Genomic DNA, 26472 nt, shown 5'->3' on the forward strand with positions numbered 1-26472 from the left:
TGTAACAAATAAAAAACCCTGATTAATGTTAAGTAACACATAAGATGTACTCGTACATAGGCAGAGCACTGTGTGCAATGCGCTCAAAGTAATTGACTGCCTCGCTGCCCGGAGGTTGTCTGTTCAAAGGTGTGTGCTAATTTAATTTGACAAACTACAAGTATAAATGACATGCTCATCATCATTTTATTTCATCTAGAGTCCTTAGCATGCTACATTAACCTGACAATGTCTTGGGCTCATTTAACAATACAATTCATGCAGTTCATATACGGTTTATAATATTACATATGCTCACTTCTTCCAGAACAAATAGTAAGGATAATATCCGCAAAGGTCACATATTTTGTACTATGACATTTATGAAACATTATTAATAATATTACATAATAATACATATAAAAGCAAGACAATACCAGTCATAGAGAAGCTACATCATGGGATAAATCCATGGATAAGCAGTTTCTAGGTCTGTGAGGTCATTGCATCACCAATGCTTGAACTGATGGTATAACAAGTCAAATATGTGTCACCCCAGCCATTAAGGTCCATCTTTTATTGCTTAAATGAGTGCAATTAATATGGGATAAATACGGTAGATTTATTAAGCAAGAGAATGAGTTCACTGTTGTATACAGAATGTAAGTGTTCCTCTGTCCATTAGGAGGAACTGTTGAGGATTCTGGAGTCTGCTGAATCTGATCTCTCCTCATAGTCCTCTTCTGTGTAAATAGGCTGTTTTACAACAACAGGGCAGCTGTCCTCTGTAACAGAGATCCTTGGGTCCTCAGGAGCTCTAGGAGGAAGGACAGGTGAACTCCTGAAGACAGTGGAAGAACTGCCAGAAAAGGGACTGATATATTGAGACCTAAGCTGATACTGTTGTTGCAGGGTCATAGTGTTCCACAGTGTGACATCGTTCGGTAGAAAGGGACTAGACTGGTTTCTAGCCAAAGTGTTCCTCAGCAGGAGAGGGTACCTAGGGGGCTGTGGGAAAGGATGCTGTAGAGGTACAGCTAAAGGATTTGGTACCACATTGCTGGAATCTGCTGAAAATCGTAGGGTGTCTGGTACTCTGAAGGCTGACCCCACTGACCACTTAGAAGAAGACAGGGGGTAGGAACTAAGTGTGTGCTCAAACAGATGGCCATTAGAAGGCAACACAATGCTATCAGATTCTGTTGTAGTTCTTTCACTAGTAACAGAAGATCGGCTTGACAAAAGAACTTCTACAGCACCAACAAGATCACCGCCACAGCCCTTTAAGATCAGTTCTAGCACAGTGGGCTTCTGGCTTGGAAAAATCTTTTTAAGAACCTCAAGAGGAGGTCTGTTAGACTTTAAACTAAAGGGCAAAGACACAGCACCAGATGAGCCCTCAATGAGGAGATGACTGTGCTCTGGCTGATACTTTGGGCTCTCCGGGGTACTGTCTGCGCTGCTGCAATTCTTTCGCACTGGGTAGCCTGTCTCATCCACTGACACCACCTCAGGACTTTCAGGTGTGCAACAGGGCTTCACATCAGGAGGAGACCTTTGGTCTGTATCTTTGTCACTGTAGCTTTCACCATTGTCTGTACCATTGCTGTCTCCTAGCCTCTCTTCAGACAGATCTGCAAGACCAAAAGACAATATATTAGACTACCATTTCTCATTTTGAAATAAATATATTAAGTCTGGAAACAAAGTTCTGATATACTACAATCCACAATATATGCATGCAATTTCACATTTCCCATCAATCTCTGCATTTTAAAGAGAGTCTGAAGCCATATAAATTACCTCTTTTTATTTCCCACTTATCTTAAGCATTAAGATCAAAGCTGATTCACCACATTCCCGTGACAGAATGAGGTATTTATCCACCCAAAATCCTGAGGCAAAATTCCACAACTTTCCAGATCGTAGATTATGCTGCCCTAGGGGAGGCAGGGTGTTGCGCAGTAGTTCTGCCTCTTATCCAGTCAATCTACGCCGATCTTCGCCTCTCCCCGCCCCTCTCAGTGAAAGAAGACTGAGAGGTGTCGGAAGAGGTGGAGTTTGGTGGAGATTGAATGAGGCAGAGCTACTGCGCAAAGCTCTGCCTCTTCCAAAAAGCAAATTTCTGAATTCAGAATTTTGCCCTGGGGGGATAAATACCTCCTTCTGCCGCGGGAATGCTGTGAATCAGCTTTGATCTTAAAGAGACTCTGTAACAAAATTTTGAGCCTTATTTCTTCTATCCTATAAGTTCCTATGCCTGTTCTAAGGTGGTCTGTCTTACTGTAGCCTTTAGTAGTTGCACTGTCTCTGTAATAAATCGTATCTCCTTTCATCTGTCGGCTCTGTCGGGCTGAGGCTGGAATGTGTGGAATGTGCAGCACTGCTTGTCATTGGCAGAAGCTTTACACACCCTCTTCAAGCTCTGCATGAGTCACACAGTAATCTGTTCTCAGCGTATCATACTCTGGTTAGAAGCCATGTCATTTGTTTGTAAACACTGCCTAAAACTGTTAATTACAAGCCAGGATTGCAGCAGGGAGTGTCAGAAACAGCACAGAGGAGCCCAGGAGAACATACTAAAGAGAATGGTATGCTTTTTATAGTAAGAATTTTAGAGCACAGATTCTCTTTAATGCTTAAGATAACTGGGCAAAAAAAGAGGTAATTTATATGACTTCAGACTCTCTTTAAGCATATCACTATGATGGGCACAATTTTATGCAAAGACCATGACATACTGTACCCCAATGACAAACCTAATTACACTATAGTCCAAGGTACTGCACTCAAGAAAAAGAAATAAGATCTAGGGCCTGATTCAATTCTAACCTTCACCAAGCATCAAGGGTTTGCAATTTTTAAACTCCTGTCATTTTCAAATCACATGATAAAATTAGCACTGCAACACTTGACTAATAATACCTTGCCCAGCGGTGTGAGAAATAATCCATGGTCCCTTTGTTTTTCTTGTACCAGTTTTTCTCATCTGATTCAAGTAATATTTCAGATATAGGTAGGTAATGTTAAAAGTCAAAAAAAGAGGTCCCAGTTTACCGAGGTGATAAACTAAAACTAAAATGTATCACGCATAATAGATTGGGGGTGTTTGCATCATTTTTTGACTTGTTCTATTGAGACTAAAAAAATAACTTCGCACCCTCAATTCTGCTGAACCCCTTCTTGCACATGTAGGCTGGTATTGCCAGGATGGTTAAAGGGAACCAGAGAGGATGCAATATACATACCTGGGGCTTCCTCCAGCCCCATACGCACGGATCGCTCCCACGCCGCACTCCTCCGCTGCCTGGATCAGCCGCCATCGGGTCCCGTCATTGCCGCGAGTCGGCAAGTCGGCCGGCGGACGCGGCCAATTCTCCGCATCACAGGGTGCTCTCTCCATACAGATACGCATGTGGCTGTTAACTGCGCAGCCGCATACGTGCATGTATGGAGGGAGCTCCTGTGATGCGGACAATTGGCCGCGTCCGCCGGAAGTGACGGGCCCGGTACCGGCGGATCCAGGAAGCTGAGGACGGCGGCGTGGGAGCGATTCAGGCTTATGGGGCTGGAAGAAGCCCCAGGTATGTATAAAATCTTTTTCTTTTTTCACCCCCCGTTCCTCTCTGGTTCCCTTTAAGTCGGAGAGCGTGAGGCTCAGCAGCCTGAACAATACCAGCCCAGGTGGCTTATAAAATTGAGGGAATTTAGGGGAATGTCCAAGAATTTTAGTAGCAAAATAGTTGATATATTAGTCATATTCAATGAAGATAGCAGATTCCAGCACTCGGATGCAAGTTCATTTATTGAAGCGCAGGTAGTTACAACAGGTAAAAAAAAGTGTCATTGTTATATTATCGTCATCGTTGTTATATTAGTAGTTGTAAGCAGGGACTTAACTATATCCCTCTGGGCCCCCTAGCACACCCAACTATCATAGGGCCCTTCTACTGCAAACAGGACCCCCCTACCCCAAGATTATTGGGACCCACTCTTCCTCCCTTCCCTCTTGCAGATTGCTGTGGAGCTGTTTTATTTGCCTAGAATGCTCTCATCGCATCCCAGCACCACTCGCTCTGCTTCATGCCCAGCTCCCGATGCATAACATGTAATTGGGAGCCAAAGTGGGGCAGCATAAAATTGATGCTTAAATATCCCCCAACCAGATTGGAAGGACAATTGGATACCTAGTGAATAATACCAGGCTTTGATTGATTACTTTAGAGGAAAAAGAATTGGAAACATATAGAGCCAAGATAAGAGGAGGAGTCTGACATATTTGACAGTGTAATATAATATATAAAATATGCGTGTAATGCCATCTATAATTCCATCAAAACTTACCAAAAAATCCAAGTGGCCATCAAGGGTGGCCCAAAGTAGTTACTTGCCTAGGGCTTACTTCCCAATCACAGTTTTTTTTCCCCCTTAAAAACCAGAGCAATTTTCACATCACGCTCCTCCCATTTATTCCCCAATAACTTTTTACTTTTTTTTGTTACTTATCCCATCCAAATGATCTATATATAGTTTTATATATAGCCAGGCTTTCTTTGGGTGGTACGTTTTGCTAAGAATTATTGTATTGTATATGCATTTAACAGGCAATAATAAGAAAAAAAGAGAGAAAAAAAATCATCATTACTCAGTGTTCAGTCATTATAGTTTTAGAATAAAATGTGCTATGATAAATAAAACTCACACGGTTTATTTGTCCATTTGTTCCGGTTATGTTAACGTTTAAACTGGTTGTTTGTTAACATTTAAACTGTGTCCCTAGTACAATGTATGGCGATAAAATTTTATTTGGAAATAAAGGTGTATTTTTTCAGTTTAGTGGGGGGTTTCTATACTATATGAATAATTAGAAGCCACTATTTACATAAATAAAAGTAATATATCCTCATGACATACATATTAAAAAGTTTCTAAGGTAACTATTTAAGTGTTTTATTTTGGTAACTATAGGGTAGGAGTGTAAGGGGGAAAAAATATTAAAATGTATGTATTACTATATATATTAGTGTATGAGAGTGCATTTTTACTTTTTGGCCACAAGATGGCACTACATTAAGTTACCGAGTATTGTAAACGGTACACAGGAAGTAGTAAGTGTAACTGTTTTCTTTCACTTTGTTAATGAAAACCAACGTCTCGCTGACACCGGATTTCATTCCTCACAGGCACTTTAATTGGGTTTGGGAACAAGTTCCCATTCACCGATCACGGAATGGCAGGATTGCGATGGAAACGAACAGCAGCAGCGCGGCGATTGTGAACAGCGAGGTAAATAAAGCAGTACGCATATCTATGCCGCTCGTTATTAAGTGAAGTTTCTAGTGACGTAAATATACGTACCAGCGGTGGGAAAAAGGTTAATCTGTCTCTGGGTGACAATAATGACACTGCAGTAAAAGTAATGGTTGCTTCTTACTAGTTGTGTACATCTTCAGAATGAGCCACTGGGCTCTGATAAGTAGTTGTCAAGAATATGCTAATGGATGAAAAAAACAAATTCCGGTCAGTCCAGAATACCAGGAGTATATAGATAGATCCATTGCTAAACATAATGAAATAAGTAGCGGATTTATGAAGTGCACAGAACAATTTACTGGCGATTATAGATACACTAGTGGACCTAAGCCCGTTTAAAAACATGCAAAGTCTATCACTGCACATGCGATTCCGCATGCGTTTTTTGCCGCGATTTCGCATGCGATTTCGCATAGGTTAGGGTGATGCGATTTTAACCATGTCACTGCCTGTGTGAATTAACATGGGTACCTATGCGAAATCGCATGCGAATTCGCGGCAAAAAACGCATGGGGAAAACGCATGCGATTTCCCTATTAAATACATTGCGTGCGATTCGCCTGCATTCCACACGCAGGCGAATTCTGAGGGCTGTGCCATGCAGAAAAATCCTGGACAGAAAAACGCACAGCAAAACTGACAAGTGGAAACAGGCCCATCCACTTGTATTGGCTGTGCGAATCCGCATGCGGGCAACGCATGCGGATTCGCGATAGTGGAAACGGGCCCTAACTCTACCTCCCCCCTTTCCCGGTGGTGCCTAACCTTAACCCCCATGGTGTTGCCTAACCTTAACCCTCCCCCCAGCTGTTGCAACTTCTAAAAGTTAGCCAACATTCTAAAACCAACTTTGAAGATCAACATTCTTATACCACCTACACCTTATTAGTGAGCATGGAGAGAATGATTTCTAATATGGAAAACACTTTTTGTTGTTTTTCAAAAATTGGAAACCCAAAGCAGTCTGCTACTACAACCCTCAGGAAGTCTCTGTGTTTATGCCAACCATTTAAACTATTATTAGCCATCCAACAAATAGATCTCAATTGCATTCTAAGTAAACGGTACCAAAAGTTGTCTATTAGTCAAACTATATGGGGTCTCTTTATACAGAAACTATAGTACTGCACTTTTCTGAAGATCAGCTAATCCATATTTTTAAGACTGTCGATCAGCAGAAATCATTTCTTTTTTAAAAGTTTTCACCAGTCTTATTTGATGGCCACTTGTGCTGCTATTTATTGGCTACAAGTAATCATCACTACCTTATTTATAAGACAACAATCAACACCAGCCCGCTCCCTCACATATCCCTGTTGATCCAGAGGAAGGCGAAAAACCCTTACAAGGCATGGTCCAATTAGCCCCAAAAGGGAAAAAAATTCCTTCCTGACTCCAGATGGCAATCAGATAATATCCCTGGATCACCATCACTGGGCATTACCTAGTAATTGTAGCCATGGATGCAGGGGCGTAACTAGGTCCCACCGGGCCCCGCTGCAGAAATTCTGAGCAGGCCCCCTCCCCCCCTGGGGCCCACTCTGGGCCATTTTGGGGGGCTGAGGGGGGGGGGCGCAGCATGAGGGGAAAGCCATGCTGCACTTCGGGGCTGTCCCCCCCCTCACCTCAGGCTCTCCCCTCTGCGCTCCCCTCCAGCATCAATACGATTGTGTGTGCAGCGGCAGATACATACCTTCCGTGCAGCATGGCTTTCCCCTCATGCTGCGACCCCTCCAGCCCCCCAAAACTGCCCCGAGCGGACACGGGGGGCGGGGGAGGGGGGTCCCGCCCCCCACGGGGCAGGGGCTGCATGCAGGCCCTATTGTAACGCCAGTGCATGGATGTCTTTCAATGCAAGGAAAGCATCTAAGCCCCCTTTAAATGCAGGTATAGAGTTTGCCATAACGACTTCCTGTGGCAATGCATTCCACATCATAATCACTCTCACTGTAAAGAACCCTTTCCCAAATAAATGACTAAAACATGTTGCCTCCATGCACAGATCATGTCTTCTAGTCCTTTGAGAAGGCCTAGGGACAAAAAGCTCATCCGCCAAGCTTTTATATTGCCCTCTGATGTATTTATACATGTTAATTAGATCCCCTCTAAGGCGTCTTTTCTCTAGACTAAATAAACCCAGTTTATCTAACCTTTCTTGGTAAGTGAGACCTTCCGTCCCACGTATCAATTTTGTAGCTAGTCTCTGCACCTGCTCTAAAACTGCAATATCTTTTTTGTAATGTGGTGCCCAGAACTGAATTCCATGTTCCAGATGTGGCCTTACTAGAGAGTTAAACAGGGGCAATATTATGCTAGCATCTCGAGTTTTTATTTCCCTTTTAATGCATCCCAAAATTTTATTAGCTTTAGCTGCAGTGACTTGGCATTGAATACGATTATTGAACTTGTTGTCGATAAGTCCTTCTCCAAGTTTGATGTCCCCAACTGTATCCTATTTATTTTAAATGGTGCTAGACCATTGGTATGACCAACATGCATGACTACATTTTTCAACATTGAATTTCATCTGCCATGTATGTGCCCATATAGCCATGCTACCCAGATCCTGTTGCAATATGACACTATCTTCCTGAGAGTTTATGATTCTGCACAATTTTGTATCATCTGCAAAAATAGCAACATTGCTTTCTACTGCATCTACTAGGTCATTAATAAATAAATTGAAGAGCACTGGACCCAGTACAGACAACAAAATGAACTGACAACGAATTAACACAAACATTATCAATAGAAATCACATTTCTCAACCCATGGAGGTCTACATTTGGAGCCACATTCAATATTAAAGTGGAAAAAACACTACAGGCTGATCCAACTTTGATGTAATGTCCTTAAAACAAGACAAAATGAGTCTCAGTAGTGTGTGTGGCCCTCACGTGCCTGTATGACCTCCCTACAACATCTGGGCATGCTCCTGGTGAGGTTGTGGATAGTATCTTAAGGGATCTCCTCCCAGACCTTGACTAAAGCATCCACCAATTCCTGGACAATCTGTTGTGCAACGTTGGTGGATCGAGCGAGACATTATGTCCCAGATGTGATAAATTAGATTCAGGTCTGGGGAACAGGTAGACCAGTCCATAGTATCAATGCCTTGCAGGAACTGCTGACACACTCCAGCCATATTAGGTCTAGCATTGTCTTGTATTAGGAGGAACCCAGTCAGGCTACCTCTGGCAAGCACATGGAGGGGTGTGCGGTCCCCCAAAGAAATGCCACCCCACACCATTACTGAAATACTGCCAAACCAATCCGCATGGAGGATGATGTTCCAGGAAGCAGAACGTTCTCCACAGTGTCTCCAGACTCTGTCACATCTGTCACGTGCTCAGTGTGAACCTGCTTTCACTTGTGAAGAGCACTAGGCGCCAGTGGTGAATTTGCCAATCTTGGTGTTCTCTAGCAAATGCCAAATGTCCTGCACGGTGTTGGGCTGTAAGCACAACATCCACCTGTGTATGTCAGGACCTCATGCCACCCTCATGGAGTCTGTTTCTGACCGTTTGAGAAGACACATGCATATTTGTGGCCTGCTTTAGGTCATTTTGCAGGGCTCTGTCAATGCTCCTCCTATTCCTCCTTGCACAAAGGTGGAGGTAGTGGTCCTGCTGTTGGGTTGTTGCCCTCCTATAGCCTCCTCCATGTCTCCTGATGTACTGGCCTTTCTCCTGGTAGCTCCTCCATGCTCTGGACCCTACACTGACAGAAACAGCAAACCTTCTTGCCACAGCTCACATTGATGTGCCATCATGGATGAGCTGCACTACCTGAGCCGCTTGTGTGGGTTGTAGACTCCATCTCATGCTACCACTAGAGTGAAAGCACTGCCAGCATTCAAAAATGACCAAAACATCAGCCAGAAAGCATAGGAACTGAGAAGTGGTCTGTGGTCACCACCTGCAGAACCACTCCTTTATTGGGAGTGCCTTGCTAATTGTCTATAAATTCCATCTGTTTGATTTCACAGAAATGTGATTGACTTGGAGTTACATTGGCCTCGATTCATAAAAGTGCCTGCGAGCGGGGAAAGTCGAGCGGGGAAACACCGCTGTCGGTATTTCCGCCTTCAGGGTGGTAATTCATAAAAATGTTGCCTGTTGTGACAGGCGTGCGGAGATACTCCGCTGTAGGCAGGCGTTAGGCTGTCGGGAGACATGCGGAAGCCGGAGAAGCAGGCGGAATCCCTCCATGCGGTGTTCTCTCTGCAGCTGCTTGGGAGGTCTGTCCCATTCACTGCAACGGATTCCGCACGCTTCTCGCCACATCAGAGGTAGCGGTAATACCCGTCCGCATACCGCTACCTCTAATCTTTATGAATTGACCACTTGTTACTTTTGCTGTGATAATCACCGCGCAAGGCGGTGATTTATCACTCTGCTCGTGGATGTCGGCTTTTCATGCGGAAAAGCCTTTATGAATACAGATCTTGCTGTGTGGTCGGTAAAGTGTGCCGTTTTCTGCATTCCCGCATGCGGGAATGCTTTATGAATCGAGGCCATTGTGTTGTTTAAGTGTTCCCTTTTTTTTTTTGAGAGTGTATATGGCCAAGTAGAATTCTCAATTTTGAAAGTGGAGAACATTACTTACTTCAGTGGAGCAGAAGTAAATAATTTTTTTACTATTCCTCACTTTTGCAGTCTTTAAAAAGTGTTAATAAACAGCTCCCTGGTGCCCATCATTGCCCTGGAAATTGGGAGAACTTTTGAGCCAAATGTAGGCTAGTCTTGGCTGCAAAACCAGGGCCTCTATTAGATGTGCAGTGGTGAGAAGGCCTATAATAAATTGCTATGAAATTGTAGTCCTTGGATGTTTTAGTGCAGGGGTCCCCAAACTTTTTGGGTAGAGGGCCGGGTCAACATACTTCAGACTGCTGGGGGGCCGGAGTATACATAAAATGATGTCTTTGCGGGCCAGACAGTGAAGCATACCCACGTGACAACCTGAAGTCCAGCTGGACAGCAGCGTCACCTGATGTGGAATTTGATTGGAAACCAGCGAATTACTGCTTTCTGGCTTCCATGTGGATGGGTTGTGCCAGCACTTGCTATTCTATATGTGGACCACCAATATTTATTTAAAGATGTACCTGACCGCATCTATAAGTAATACATTTTGTGGGGGGGCGGTAAAAAAGCCTCAGGGGGCCACATTCGGCCCGCGGGCCTTAGTTTGAGGACCACTGTTTTAGTGTATGCTGCATGCACCATCTACAGGATCTAAGATGTGCTGTTCAAACATGGTACCATGTTTGTCCTCTCAGTATATGTAGCCATCCTTAGTATAGGTATCCAAAAGTGAGCGAGTGCTACAAACTTATGCCTGCTAATTGGTAATGGCACTCATCCTACCCTGAGCCCCTGCAGGTTTGTAGTGCTTGCTATGCTACTCTGATAAGGCTGTTAACTTTGATAAGGTGTGATATCTCTAATAAGGTTTGATATCTTTGATGGTGAATCAAAGCCTTTGAGTCCACGGAAAAAAGCCGAGGTATTCTGTGGCCAATTTTTTATTTTAGTGTGCATTTACCACACGCATCAGCCAACAATTAGCACTGGCAATGGGAATAGCACATGGTGCGCAAAAAACTAGTGTATTCAGCAAAAAATGTACCTGCAATCCACGTACAGAGGCTTGGTCTGCCTATACTGCCCAGCCTCTGTTGCTATTTCAATCCCCCCTAAGTTCCCCCTGCACTCTGCAATCCCCCATAAATCACAGCCACGCTGTGTGGGCTGTGTTTACATCTGTACTGTCACTCTGCATGCTCCCCCCGCCTCCTGCATAGCTCTGGTCCCGCCCGCGTCCCTTCCCTCCAATCAGCGGGGAGGGAAGGGACGCGGGTGGGGACCGGAGCTATGCAGGAGTTTAGGGGAGCACGCTGCGTGTTGGCAGCGCGGCTGTGATTTTTGGGGGATAGCAGAGCACAGGGGGGGCTTAGGGGGGATTGAAATAGCAACAGAGGCTGGGCTGTATAGGCAGACCCAGCCTCTGTGTGCAGCTAGCATTGTCAGAACCCCACCTTGGGTTCTCTTTAAGTCCTCCCCTACTCCTTGACACACATGCATTACTTAGCAATATACCCAAGTTGTGTATATCTGTTTTACAAGCATTCTCTTGTGCATTTATATAACTCAAAAAAAGTTCAGATTTGCACTTTTATATTATTTTATAAAGCTGAAAACTTGACTAGGAACATTAGAAGTAAGCTATGAAACCACATGCTGAGAATGTATTTGTATATTGCCATAAGCAAAATTGACACCAGAAAAGGGAAACCTATCTTCCTAAGGCCTGGAACCCACTAGAGCGTTAAGGGAGCGCTTTCAATCTCTAGTGATTTCCCTACACGCTCTGCCAATGTATATGGATGGGACAGATTCCACTAGAGCAATTGCGATTAACCCTTTGAGGACATACATTTTACATGGGGGGGGATAAGGCAGCATTTTGGGGGGCCAGATCCCCAGTATAGCTAACTAGGCATGGTGTCCCTAGTGTAGCCAGGTGTCCCCCATATTGCCAGCAGCATTTACTCACCTCCCAGGCTCCAGCGATGAGCAGCTCTAGCCCCCTTCGCTCTGGCCTGCAACCCCGCTCGCACTGCTGTTAAAGAGAACCTGCACTAAAAATTAAAAGTCAAAAATAAACATACACAGGTCATACTTACCTCCTGTGTAGTCTGCTCATCAATCTCTTTCTCCCCTCCCTCGTCCTATTAGTCCACTGTGATCAAGGGAATTCTCCGTCCTCCATTTTGAAAATGGCCATTACCCCATAACAGCTTCCTGGTCAGCACACTGTTAAACTGTAACATCGCCACTTGAGCCATAGGGAAACATGGACATTACCTGGCACATCAGTTGTCCTCTCAGCTATAACTGACAGCAACTGACATATAACTGACAGCAACTGATATATTTCAGTTCTAACAAAATGTTGTCAGAACTGGAAGGGATCATTGTCAGAAGAAAATGATGAGCTTCTGAGAGGAACTAATGGCAAGGTAACTATGTAATGTTCATTTGAAGTTACCTCATGTGTTTATTTGAAATAATTTTAGAAAGTTCAGGTTCCCTTTAAGTTCCGGGTCGTAGCTTGATGACTTCATCAAGCCGGGACCCGACACTTAACGGAGAGCGAGCGGGGATGCAGGTCAGAGCGGAGGGGAGCGACGATTGCCGGGGGAATGTCAGGAAGGTGAGTCCCCATCCCCTTCTTCCTCTCAGACCGCCACTGCCAAAAGTGATCACTACGATCCGCCAGCGATCGTAGTGATCACGTGATCAGGAGCCAATCGTGATGACTCCAGATCACTGAGAGGAGATATCAGCTGTCATATAACAGCTTAATCTCCGCTCTCGGGTGCGCACAAATGCATTAGGAGCGGAAATGGTAGGTGGTGTAAATCCTACGCCGCAACAGGCTTAGGCAGCCACAAGTGCAGCGTAAGATTTACTATATGCTGTCCCCAAAAGGTTAAGGAAATCGCAATTGCAGGACAGGCAGCATTTTGGGAGCATTTTCATTCTAAGGACTGGAACCCACCAGATCAATTTTTTGAGCTTTAAGGGCCCTTTTCCACTACGGCGTTTGCGATGGCTGAATCGCAAAACCGCAAACCGCTAGTGATTTTTCAAATCGCTACAGCTTGCTTTTAACATAGGAATCGCGGTAGGTCATTTCCCGTACCGCAATTCGTTTTTGACCTGATCGCGATCACGCAGAGGAGCGATTATTGCCGCGATTTTGCTATGCAATGCATAGCATAGCAAAATCGCGATCGCAAACGTCGGGAAATCGCCGGTCATTTTTTACCTTTTGCGATTCAGCAATCGCTAGCGTTCAGCGCGAACGCTAGCGACTGCTAGTGGAAAAGGGCTCTTAGGGAGTGATTCAAAACACTAGCGATTTCCTTAAATGCTCAGCTAATGTTAATAGATGGGTCAAATTACATTGGAGCGATTGCGATTAGCAAAATCGCTATCGCAGAACATGCAGCATTTTGGTGGCGTTAGCGTAAGCATTAGTGTTTCTGCAATGTAAAGTAAACGCTGGCATAATCGCTCATGAACCGCTATACAGAGCAATTAGATAGCATTTTTAAATTACTGCTCTCTGTAAAAAAAAAATTAAAATTAATTGAAAGGACAAATCAGAATTAAAAACGCTAAACGCAAATTGCTACACAATCGCTGGCAAAAAGCTTACACATTTTAAAATCGCTACCAAAATCACCAGAAAACGCTCATGAAATTACTTACAGAACAAAAATGATAGCAATTGCGATAGCGATTTGTGCTTTGCAGTTGAAAATGAGAATTACAATCTAAAAATAAATAAAAATGTAGGTAAACCAATACATTTCATGTACAATTACAGATAATTCCTAACATCTGTGGAGCTCTGTTAATCTTTTTGCACAATGTCGTTCTAGAGACTGTAGTTTCTGGGGACATATGTTGGTCCAGGGATTACTTAAAGGACAACTGTAGTGAGAGGGATATGGAGGTTGCCATATTTATTTACTTTTAAACAATACCAGTTGCCTGGCAGCCCTGCTAATCTATCTGGCTGCAGTAGTGTTTGAATAACACCAGAAACAAGCATGCAGCTAATCTTGTCAGATCTGACAATAATGTCAGAAACACCTGATCTGCTGCATGCTTGTTCAGGATCCATGGCTAAAAGTATTAGAGGCAGATGATCAGCAGGACAGCCAGGCAACTGGTATTGCTTAAAAGGAATCAAATATGGCAGCCTTTATTTCCCTCTCATTACAGTTGTCAGCCAATACATTATAGTAAGTTTTAAAATAAAATTTGATAAATCATATATGCTCAGGGCCCGTTTCCACTAGCCACCATGCGCGGCTGCGAGACGTGCGGTGGCACTTCCTGGTCAGCAGAAACGATGACGAATCCCAGAAGCCATGCCATGCACGTTTATGGGATTCGCAGCCTCCAGCACAGAAACTGACAGCAATGTCGGCCGAATCGCTAAGGTAAGTGATTCGGCCGGAGGCGCCATTGTTTCCGATGGCAGAGTTTCCTCTCGCGGTTTGCCTGCGGGGAAGCTCTGCGGATTCGGCCTGGTTCCCGCGTTAGTGAAAACGGGCCCTTAAACCTAGTATTTTAATTATATAAGAGCAGAATGGAATGCTTACATAATATTCAGACAAATGTGTAGACTGCTCCTAACAAATATATGAGGTGCATGAAGGGTTGCATGTGTTGCCCACAAAAGACTGGTAAAAGTTGTTATATACAGTATAAGTTGGTTCATGCTGTAGAGATGTTAAATAGATTCAAAGTTTGGTTGAAAAAAAGACATCAGTCCGTCACTGGCTACTACATAAGGTTCTGATTTCATACAATTTTACAAAAGATTCCATTCCAATTTTTGACGCAATTAAAAACAATCCACAAAATCGTGAAACGCTTTGCATACTGTGCTGCGCAATCTGGTTTGCATGTATTCCTGTATTGTCTTATTGCTGTATGTCACACCTAAGTATTGTCTGTAACCTTAACTAATGTCCGGTTCTGCGTAATATGTTGGCACTTTATAAATACAATAAATAAATAAAATACATTTTGCGATTTCCATTATGTTAGCCTCAATCGAAATGCAGGAAAATCTGCAGCAGAACTATGATTGCCTTTTTAGAAAATCAGAAATGTGTACAGTATGAATGCATTCCCATGATGCCAATTTTAGCTTTACTGTACTTGCATTTGGAAAATCGCAAGCCTTTTAAATAACAAAACTGAACTCAGCTGGTGTGAAAGGGCCCTAAGAGTTAAAGGGGCACTATGGAGAAAAATTGTAAAATTTTAAATATGTGCAAACATATACAAATAAAAAGTACATGTTTTCAGAGTAAAATGAGCCATAAATTACTTTTCTCTAATGTTGCTGGCATTTACAGTAGGTAGTAGACATCTGACAGAAGCAACAGGTTTTGGACTAGTCCATCTCATCATAGGGGATTCTCAGGGATTTTTTTATTTTCAAAAGCACTTAGTGAATGGCAGTTGCTCTGTCCAAGTGCCAAAAAACTGTGTAGGGAGCAGAGAAGCAGCCAGCATTATTGTTTAAATCTTTTTTAGGGAATATCTTTATAAAGAATAAAAGCCTTGCTGAGAATCCCCTATGAAGAGATGGACTAGTCTAAAATCTGTCACTTCTGTCAGATTTCTACTACCTACTGTAAACGCCAGCAACATAGGAGAAAAGTAATTTATGGCTCATTTTACTCTGGAAAAAAAAACGTACTTCTTATTTGTCTATGTTTGCACATATTTTAAATTTTAAAATTTTTCGCCATAGTGCCCCTTTAAGAAACGCTAGAACACTCACCTTCTCACTCACCACTTGCTGGAGGAAACCTATAAAACACTCACTAAAGAAAACCCAAGAATATTAACCTAGAAAAAGTAGCAATGCAAAATTTAGAATGTGAGGGTCCTGCTTGCTCACCAGAATGTTGGCAATTGCCATAGTTACAAACAAGTAGACTTACAAGACTTAAGGCGGCCATGCACCATACAATTTTTTAAATATCTGTTCAATTCAAGAATTGTAATCAATTTTTCTGACTGATTGTAACATTTCAGAAAACTGACCAATGTACTACACACATACTGCATGTTCAATTTTGCCTCAATTATGAATAAAATGATTGAAAACTCTGAGAAAATTGCTTGGGTGAATATATTAAGAAATTGACAATCTACCACACACCATTCAATTTTCAGAAAAATTGTTCAGAAAAATCCACCGTTCTCAATCAACTTTTATTGAATAAAAATGGGAAATTCGATCGGATTTCTTGCTCGAATAAAAAAAACAAAAAACTTTAGAGTTTTGGGAAATACGATCTTTTTTATCAAATTGCCATAAAATCGGATTATTGTATCGTGTCGTGTGTTGCTACCTTTACATTACAAATAGCTTCTGTATTTACAGTATGAGTGAAAGTAAACTTCAACGTGTACTAGAGAGAGACTCTGGCCAATATGCAATTCACTTTTTCGCCTGAATTTTCTCCTCGGGGATATTTTATCACCTTGCCAGTTGCCAATAAAATGACTTTTAAAATACCTGCAAGCAAGACAATTCTCAAAATGATTTTGAAGGGAAACGTGAATTGCATGTGGGCCTCTGTGATCTCTTGTAGAAGGAGCTGTGTTGGGCTCAGGGATGCTCAAGCTAGCAGCCATTATTTTATCACTGAACACGAGCAGCTATTGCTGAGACTTGCAAGTTGCTGAGAAGTCTATCACAGTGTAATAATAGAGCCTGCTGACGGTACATAGAGCAGAGCGGCTGTGTACACCCAGCAAACAAGCGTTATTCGTCATCCTCTCAAACTAGCATCAGCCCAGCACAAAACAACAATTATATCTAACTTCCAGAGGTGACATCATGTAGCAGCCAGAGTTCCCTTCTTAGCTAGCAATGGAGGGTGATGCCTGCCTGGTTGGTCGTTGACTGGTTGCTATGCTATAACCTCTATGCATTCCTTCTTAGTTCCTTATTGATGTGATTATTTCCAGTATAATGCACGCATGGTATGCTGGTTGGGCTGCTGCAGGTAGAGGATTCCATCCTAGGAGCTCCGCACAGAACACCTTATATGAGAATACGGCTGGGCAGCATCTAGCTTGGCTGCAGTATACCCAGCATGGTGCTTCTCCCCAGACCTGACAACAACTTCTCTAGAAACACGAGCATGGCAAATAATAACATGCAGCTTCCAAATCATACATTATAATGCCTGAGCGTGAGCAATGCCATCACTAAATATTTATACATCGCATTCTGGCCAAAGCAATCCATCCTCCCGGCCAAGATGGGCTGACTCCACAGTATTTAGGGAAGGCTAAAAAGCTGCTTCCAGTATCCTTATTGTAACACTGTCACTATCTGCACCGCTAAGACCACTACAGCTCGCTGATGCCGAATATATTTATTATCATTATTATTCATTATTATTATGTATCGGCCGGAATGTTCTTCATAGAACTCTGGCCAGGGGTTAGACAGAATAATAATAAATAATAATAACAATAATAATAATAATAATAATTATTATTATTATTATTATTATTATTATTATTATTAACATTATTATTCTGTCTCACCCCTGGCCAGAGTTCTATGAAGGACATTCCGGCAGATACATGTTCCCAGCGTTTCCATAGATAGACTGATTATATATAAACAGCCACAATATTTGTCCTATCAAAATAACTAAAAAAAATAAAACGTTTCATATTATGATATTTAAAATATAACTCTGGAGCTATTTGTCTCCCAAATAGGTTAACTTATTCGTTTATTTTGTCACTGCTTCTATTACATTTTACTAAAAGATACTAGATTATCATTTATGGAAAACAGATTGTATTATTATTATTATCATCATCATCATCATTATTATTATTATTATTATTTTATTATTATTATTATTTTAATGTATTTCATGGACAATACAATTCGTCGGGGTTAAAATATGAGGCAAAGTGGACTTAAATGACTTGAGATGATTTTCCATGCTGTAACTTTACATTGCCCAGTTCTTTTCCATTCGTTGTACTGCGCTTAGGTAGTATGACTGGTATTTGGCTATTTGCAGCCGCCTGTACGCACTACAGCACTATGTACAGTATGGGATTATACTATTTATCCAGCTGATTTTGCGCCTCTGATCCAAACATCAAAAACAATGCTGCTCCTGGGCAAAGCAAGCACCGCGTAAATATCTCACTAAACTAGCTATTACTAGATCTAACGAAATAATATTCAATTACACTCACACGTATACACACAGAATAGAATGTGCCCAGCAGCTGGACAAGCTGGTGTCAGTGGGACGGGGGCTCACACGTGTCCAGCAGTTAGCAGCCCTGGTGTCAGTGGGAGGGGGGCTCACATGTGCCCAGCAGTTACCAGCCCTGGTGTCAGTGGGAGGGGGGCTCACGTGCCCAGCAGTTAGTAGGCATTTGGCAGCGCTGCTTCCTACTGGTTGGCAGCAGTGAGGGATGCCTCATGGATGCTCAGAGATCAAGATTAGTTTTACAAACTAGCTGGTAACTTTTCTCTGAAATTGTGCTGAAGTTGTAGCTCTGCCACTGTCTCCCTATAATGACTGTAATCTCCTATGAAATGCATATAGATCATCATAGCTGCCTCTAGTTATAATGAGTGGAGGCAGCTGTACATTTGCTGTCACATTCCTGTAGTGGCAGCCTCTGCTGGGGATATGCTGCCCATCGCTCTTTCACCCGCAGATGGAGCAGAGCCCTTAGCCATGGGCATGCTAAAGTGCCAGGCAACGCTCCTGCGGCCACCCTCTGCACACAAAGTGCCAGGCTATGCCAGTCTATTCTCTCTGTGTCCACCCTCAGCACACAGTGCCAGGCTATGCCAGTCTATTCTCTCTGTGTCCACCCTCAGGACACAGTGCTAGGCTATGCTCCTGAGTGACCACCCTCCGCACACAGCACCAGGCTGTGCTCCTGTGTGGCCATCCTCCGCACAGAGTGCCAGGCTATGCTCCTGAGGGGCCATCCTCTGCACAGAGTGCCAGGCTATGCTCCTGAGGGGCCATCCTCTGCACACAGTGCCAGGCTATGCTCCAGAGTAGCCATCCCCGCACACAATGCCAGGCTATGCTCCTGAGTGGCCACCCTCTGCACACAGTGCCAGGCTATGCTCCAGAGTGGCCATCCCCGCACACAATGCCAGGCTATGCTCCTGAGTGGCCACCCTCCGCACACAGTGCCAGGCTTTGCTCCTGTGTGGCCATCCTCCGCACACAGTGCCAGGCTATGCTCCTGTGTGGCCATCCTCCGCACACAGTGCCAGGCTATACTTCTGAGGGGCCATCCTCCGCACACAGTGCCAGGCTATGCTCCTGCGCGGCCACCCTCCGCACAAAGTGCCAGGCCATGCTCCTGAGTGGCCATCCTCCGCACACAGTGCCAGGCTATGCTCCTGAGTGCCCATCCTCTGCACACAGTGCCAGGCTATGCCAGGCTATGCTCTTGGGGGCCACCCTCTGCACACAGTGCCAGGCTATGCCAGGCTATGGTCCTGGACGGCCACCCTCCGCACACAGTGCCAGGCTATGCTCCTGGGGGCCACTCTCTGCACACAGTGCCAGGCTATGCTCCTGTGCAGCCACCCTTTGCACGCAGTGCTAGGCTCTGCTCCTGAGTGGCCATGCTCGCACACAGTGCCAGGCTATGCTCCTGCGTGGCCACCCTTTGCACACAGTGCCAGGCTATGCCAGGCTATGCTCCTGGACGGCCACCCTCCACACACAGTGCCAGGCTATGCTCCTGGGGGCCACCCTCTGCATACAGTGCCAGGCTATGCCAGGCTATGCTCCTGGACGGCCACTCTCTGCACACAGTGCCACTCCTGTGCAGCCACCCTTTGCACGCAGTGCTAGGCTCTGCTCCTGAGTGGCCATCCTCGCACACAGTGCCAGGCTATGCTCCAGAGTGGCCATCCTCGCACACAGTGCCAGGCTATGCTCCTGGGTGGCCATCCTCCGCACACAGTGCCAGGCTATACTACTGAGGGGCCATCCTCCGCACACAGTGCCAGGCTATGCTCCTGCACGGCCACCCTCTGCACAAAATGCCAAGCTATGCTCCTGAGTGGCCATCCTCCACACACAGTGCCAGGCTATGATCCTGAGTGGCCATCCTCTGTACACATTGCCAGGCTATGCTCCTGAGTGGCCACCCTCCACACACAGTGCCAGGCTATGCTCCTGCACAGCCAACCTCTGCACAGCCAACCTCTGCACACAGTGCCAGGCTATGCCAGTCTATTCTACCTGTGTGGCCACCCTCCGCACACAGGGCCAGGCTATGCTCCTGAGTAGCCATCCCCACACACAGTGCCAGGATATTCTCCTGGGGGCCACCCTCCGCACACAGTGCCAGGCTATGCCAGGCTATGCTCCTGGTCGGCCACCCTCCGCACACAGTGCCATGCTATGCTGCTGCGTGGCCACCCTCTGCACACAGTGCCAGGCTATGCTCTTGAGTGGTCATTCCAGCACACAGTACCAGGCTATGCCAAGCTATGCTCCTGGGGGCCACCCTCCGCACACAGTGCCAGGCTATGCTCCTGGGGGCCACTCTCTGCACACAATGCCAGGCTATGCTCCTGTGCAGCCACCCTTTGCACGCAGTGCTAGGCTCTGCTCCTGAGTGGCCATGCTTGCACACAGTGCCAGGCTATGCTCCTGCGTGGCCACCCTCTGCACACAGTGCCAGGCTATGCCAGGCTATGCTCCTGGACGGCCACTCTCCACACACAGTGCCAGGCTATGCTCCTGGGGGCCACCCTCTGCACACAGTGCCAGGCTATGCCAGGCTATGCTCCTGGATGGCCACTCTCTGCACACAGTGCCAGGCTATGCTCCTGTGCAGCCACCCTTTGCACGCAGAGCTAGGCTCTGCTCCTGAGTGGCCATCCTCGCACACAGTGCCAGGCTATGCTCCTGAGTGGCCACCCTCTGCACACAGTGCCAGGCTATGCTCCTGAGTGGCCACCCTCTGCACACAGTGCCAGGCTATGCTCCTGGGGGCCACCCTCTGCACACAGTGCCAGGCTATGCCAGGCTATGCTCCTGGACGGCCACTCTCTGCACACAGTGCCAGGCTATGCTCCTGTGCAGCCACCCTTTGCACGCAGTGCTAGGCTCTGCTCCTGAGTGGCCATCCTCGCACACAGTGCCAGGCTATGCTCCTGAGTGGTCACCCTCTGCACACAGTGCCAGGCCATGCTCCTGAGTGGCCACCCTCTGCACACAGTGCCAGGCTATGCTCCAGAGTGTCCATCCTCGCACACAGTGCCAGGCTATGCTCCTGAGTGGCCACCCTCTGCACACAGTGTCAGGCTATGCTCCTGGGTGGCCACCCTCTGCACAAAGTGCCAGGCTATGCTCCAGAGTGGCCATCCTCGCACTTGCACACCGTGCCAGGCTATGCTCCTGGGTGGCCATCCTCGCACACAGTGCCCAATCCAATTCACTTTTAAGATAACCTTTTCACATTATAAATAAAATGCTCGGAATAATTTTAACAGTACTTTCACATACTTTTTGGTAGTTTTTCAATTGTAAATTGGTGCCCAGATTTATAACTAAAGCATTACCTCTAAACCAGGGTTTCTCAACATTTCATGGGTTTGTACCCCTTTTTTGAAAGCCTGTGCTAGCCAAGTACCCCCTGATATGATAAAGACTATCTCAGGTACCCCCTTGATACAGATACACTTAATAGTAGTATATGATAATCATTTCTAAACAGTTTCCAAGGATTTGCTATTGTTTTTAATTAGCTGAAATACTATTTTGGCTGTTGTTGTTTATATAGGATTTATTATTTTCTGAAACTAAATGTATTTAACTTAATTAAAAGTACCCCTGGACTCATCAGAAGAACCCCCTGGGGTATGCGTACCACATGTTGAAAACCTAGGCTCTAAACAATCTCTTCTCCAAACTATTACATATAATAAAGCTCCGAATCTGGATGATACCATTTATTGGCTAACTTAGAGGTAAGCTTTTGGCAAGTAAACGGACCGGATCCTGATCGGATCCTGATTGGATCAGGACCTGATCCTGATCAGAACCGTACGGTTCCGATCCGGATTCGATCCGGTCCATTTGTATCAGGCATGCATCAGGCTGCCATCCGGATCCGTGGGCAAAAAATAGTGAAATTTAAATAAAAAAATGTTGGGGTCAGCAGAAGGTGCACCTGGTGCACATGTACAATCAGGTTCCTCCGCTGTAGGCCTCACCTCCACCTCCGACATTCTGCCAAACAGCTCCAGCACGTCTGTCACTGCTGCTCCACTCCAGACATGCTTGGCCCATGTATCCCCATCCGAAATGGCCGCTTGCATACGCATAGGAAGTGGGGTAGAACGTCAGGTTTTTGTAGGAAGTGTGTTCTGTGCCTTCCGTTCCCCATTGGTTTCTGTGTTCCGGATGGTGCTGTCAGGCTCAGGTCCGGCTCCGGTCCGGGTGCGTGGGCCGGAGATCCGGACCCAAAAAATAGCGCATGTTGGAAAAGTGTCCGGAGTCCGGATCCGGTCCGTACTGTACGGAACGGACACGTGTGAACGTCCGCATAGACTTTGCATTGCTATGCGGAACGTACGTTCCGTTTTTACAGTATACGATCCGGATCAGATCAGGAAAATCCGGACAGGGACTGCTAATGTGAACCGGGCCTAAAGCCTTTTTTTGGACTTTGTTGTGGCTTATTAGCCAAAAGCTTATTTTTTGTTTAACAGTGGTGTAGCAATAGGGGGAGCAGAGGATGCAACCACACCGGGCCCTTGGGCTACAGGGGCCCCAAGGGGCCCTTCCTCGACCACATTATTAGCTCTCTATTGGTCCTGTCTGTGCTGGTAATTATCACTTCTATGGATGCTTTGAATAGTCAAATTATTAACAAACTGTTTCCCATCCCCTTCTTGCACCTCTGACACTGAGGTTGTCCTTGGCAGGTTTTTGTACACTGTATTAATTAATTCGTACACTGTATTAATTATGAATAGAGTGCTGGATGGGGGCAATGTAAAAGTTTCACTGGGGCAGTAGCTCTTTAGTTAGCCACTGACCTCTAAGTTAGCCCATAAATGGTGTCATCCTGATTCAAAACTTCTTCCTTTTATGGCTAAAGGTACAATACACTACTGCTTCTAATATAAGGCTCCGAATTGGGAAACATCCACAGGGAATTCTGAGGGTCATCCCATCCCAGCTCCTTTTCTATTATTATTATTATAATATGTATTATACCTTGTATTATTTTGTTTGGTACTTGGGGCTCTTGTAACAGAACGTGTGCGATGAACTCATAGCCTTGGGCTAGAATGGAGTGGTTGTGTGACCCCATCCGTTATCATTTATAATGAACTGATACAGGCAGAAGTAGGTTAATAAGCGCCTAAAATGAGGTACATTTACAATAGTCTATACAAAGGTCAGGGGGAAATACTACACTGGAAAGCAGAGTTGTGCATCATATCTTATTAGGAGCTCTGACATGTTTATGGAATGTAGTACATTCTGTTCATCCCGTTTCCATATTCTTCTATGCAGTTGTTGTTGGTTTTCCGTATTTCAATATTGCACGTTATTTATTTGGCTGTAGAACTGTGCAGGTGCAGCAGTGTAGCGTGGCTGCCACATAGTGACACACTGACAGACACACGGATAGATCTGTAGGATCACTATGCAGAACTGCTGTACACCACAATAAAGTGTGGCTGCTGGCTCCGGTACCTGTCTATACGCTTATCCTGTGCCAAGAATGTTTCTGGAAAACCGATGTACATGTCATACTTCCACAGGCATTCACATGTAATACGTTCATAATACATTATCTATAATACCATCATAAGAATGTATAGGTAATACGGACATAACATTAGAAAATGAAGATGTCTATCAATGACACAATCTTCATTGTACAATCTTCCCAAATCCGTGTATTAGGGGGAAACTGGGGTGACTACACTAGAATGGATACTTTAGTCATCGCATATATCGAGATTGCACAATCAAGAGTGTAGAAGACACTTTATCCGGATGCTCTCAAGAAAGACTTTCTTTAGGTGTTTTCCGTTCAAACATCCAACCAAATTCACGAAAATCTCTCCTGATTATAACTGGGTATCAAAAGTGAAAAGATAGTAAGATTCTCTAGCATCTCCTTCATGCTTTCTTTTTTTTTTCTTCTTTTTTCTCTCTCTCTTTTTTCTTTTCCTTCCTGACTTACTTTTTTTTTTCATTTCTTTCTTCTCTCTTCCTTTTTAGCTTTTACATCATTTTTTTTCTTTCTTCCGTTCTTTTTCCGTTCTTTCTTTCTTTATTCTTTCCTTTTGATTTCCTTCCTTATCTCCATCCATGGATGCCTCAACGTGTATTGCAGTGAATATATACTATCATAGGGAGCTCACTAATAACTCACTGATTATACATTATTATTATTGTTGTTATTGTTGTTGTTATTGCATTACTGTATTATTATTATTATTATTGTTGTTGTTCTTGTTGTTGCTGTTATCCTATTCATGTGTCCATATAAATAATCTTAGACGGGATATACAATTCATATCAATCAGTAAACGTGCTTATAACAAGAATTGATGTCCTTCACTTACAATATCTCTTGACATATTTCCCAAATGCACAAATTGAACAGTGTAGTCTCGGGGCTGCTGATATATCCCGTCTATGTTTGTGCTGCAAGTAAGGAAGGATATATTGAGATGTAACCCGCACACAAGGCAGATGTCGCCCAGGTACCGAGCCGGCTTGCCAGGCTGCCCATAGACCCGCTATGAGTGGTCGGGTAACCCGATCCTCCCACTCGTGGTGACATGTTTTGGCACAAGCCGAGGCCACACTTGATTTGCTTCTTGAGCAATTTGCCTCGCTTGGCTTTGTGTCTCCAGCAAGCAATCCGAGAAGTGTCCGGGGACCCTGCGTGCTGCATAATGTGATAAACCACATAACAAGCATGGCGACATAACCTCACTCTCATGCTGTTTACACACATCATTACACGCTGCAAGTGACAGGGCTCCTGATCATCATCACTGCCGGTCTGCCGCCAGGGCAGGTGTAACTTACCGCCAGGGAAATGTATCTCATGACAGAGGCAGCTCACACACCAGCACCAGTTCACAGACCTCTGACCCGTTCACATTGACCTACAGTGCTGTACTACGGAGAGGGTGCTGATACACCGGGGACCTCATAAGCAGGAATGGTCATGTTACGGTTGTTACCCGTCTAATAAGAGAGTTCTCAGTGCAATCTGATGTAGCCTGTAGATATTACAGAAACTCGTGGATACATTAAGTTCTATCGGTGCTACACATTAGCCTTCTAGAAATACTGTAACTTCAAACAAAATAGCACATAGTGTATAACACCTCTGTAATTTACATAAACTGCATATTACACAAAGCAGTGGTCTCGGATGTTGTTCAATGTAGCTACTGTATTTCTATATTTTAACAGATTAAGTCTTTACTAAATAATAAGAAATAATAAGAAATGATCACACACACATCGCACACACATGCAGTGTATAACATATCAGTGAAATGATTGCTATTGTCCGTTGTAATAAGGAGTTTCTAAGCTGCTGTTCAAAACTGACATCCAAAAACAGACATAAAAGTTACAACTGAACTGAAAGATCTATGGAGGCTGCCATATTTAGTTCCTTTTAAACAATATCAGTTGCCTGGCAGTCCTGCTGATCCTCTGTCTCTAATACTTTTAGCCATAGATCCGGAACAAGCATGCAGCAGATGAGATATTTCTGACATTATTGTCAGATCTGACAAGATTAGCTGCATGCTTGTTTCTGGTGTTATTCAGACACTACTGCAGCCAAACAGATCAGCAGGATAGCCAGGCAACTGGTATTGTTTTAAAGGAAATAAATATGGCGGTCTCCATATTCTTCTCACTTCAGCTGTCCTAGTGTGGTGGTGACCCCCCAACATACATATCCTTCGGGTTCCTGTTCCTGTTCCAGGGCACCCCCAATAGCATGATTCCTATAGGGCACCGGTGGGGTGGTCAGTAGAAATCCACTATATTTGGATATCCAGAAAACATGGCCTGCTGGGGATAAAGGGAGGTTGTTCTACCTAAAGGTGAATTTGGGGAAAGTAATAACACAAATCGTACCCACCTGTCTTCGCTGGCAGCTGCATGGTGGAGGAAGGCTCCTGTGCCCACCGAATTGCCATCTCGCTGGATCTGGAGGTGGGCTGGCTGGTGTCGGCTGGCAGTGTGGTGGGCAGACCTGGCATTGATCTCAGGCTGTCTGGTATGAGGCTCTCCAGGCTCTCATTGGCCTGCTGCCTCCTCAGTGCCACCTGTGCCGCCATGACCCTCTGCCTCTCGATGATGAGGATGCACTTCTCGCAGGTACAGTCCTTGAAGCGACAGTAGCGCTTGTGCCCCTTCAGCCAGGACAGCACACCGTGGTTCCTGCAGCGGGCACACTTGGGGGTCCTCTGCAGAGGAGCACGTGGCTGGGACACTGGGCCCCCCATGTACAGGTAGGGTGACCCGTAACCATTCAT

General features: G+C 44.8%; 1 protein-coding gene across 1 annotated transcript; it reads right to left on the reverse strand.

Moving 5' to 3' along the window:
- Nucleotides 1-660: 660 nt before the first annotated feature.
- Nucleotides 661-26472, reverse strand: DMRT3 (doublesex and mab-3 related transcription factor 3). Its single transcript, XM_068271403.1, has 2 exons — nt 26076-26472; nt 661-1613 (listed from the first exon to the last, which is right to left on the reverse strand). The coding sequence occupies exons 1-2, from the start codon at nt 26470-26472 to the stop codon at nt 661-663; spliced, it is 1350 nt and encodes a 449-aa protein (XP_068127504.1).

The sequence above is a fragment of the Hyperolius riggenbachi genome, chromosome 1 (genome assembly GCF_040937935.1).
Source record: "Hyperolius riggenbachi isolate aHypRig1 chromosome 1, aHypRig1.pri, whole genome shotgun sequence".
Lineage (NCBI taxonomy): Eukaryota > Metazoa > Chordata > Amphibia > Anura > Hyperoliidae > Hyperolius > Hyperolius riggenbachi.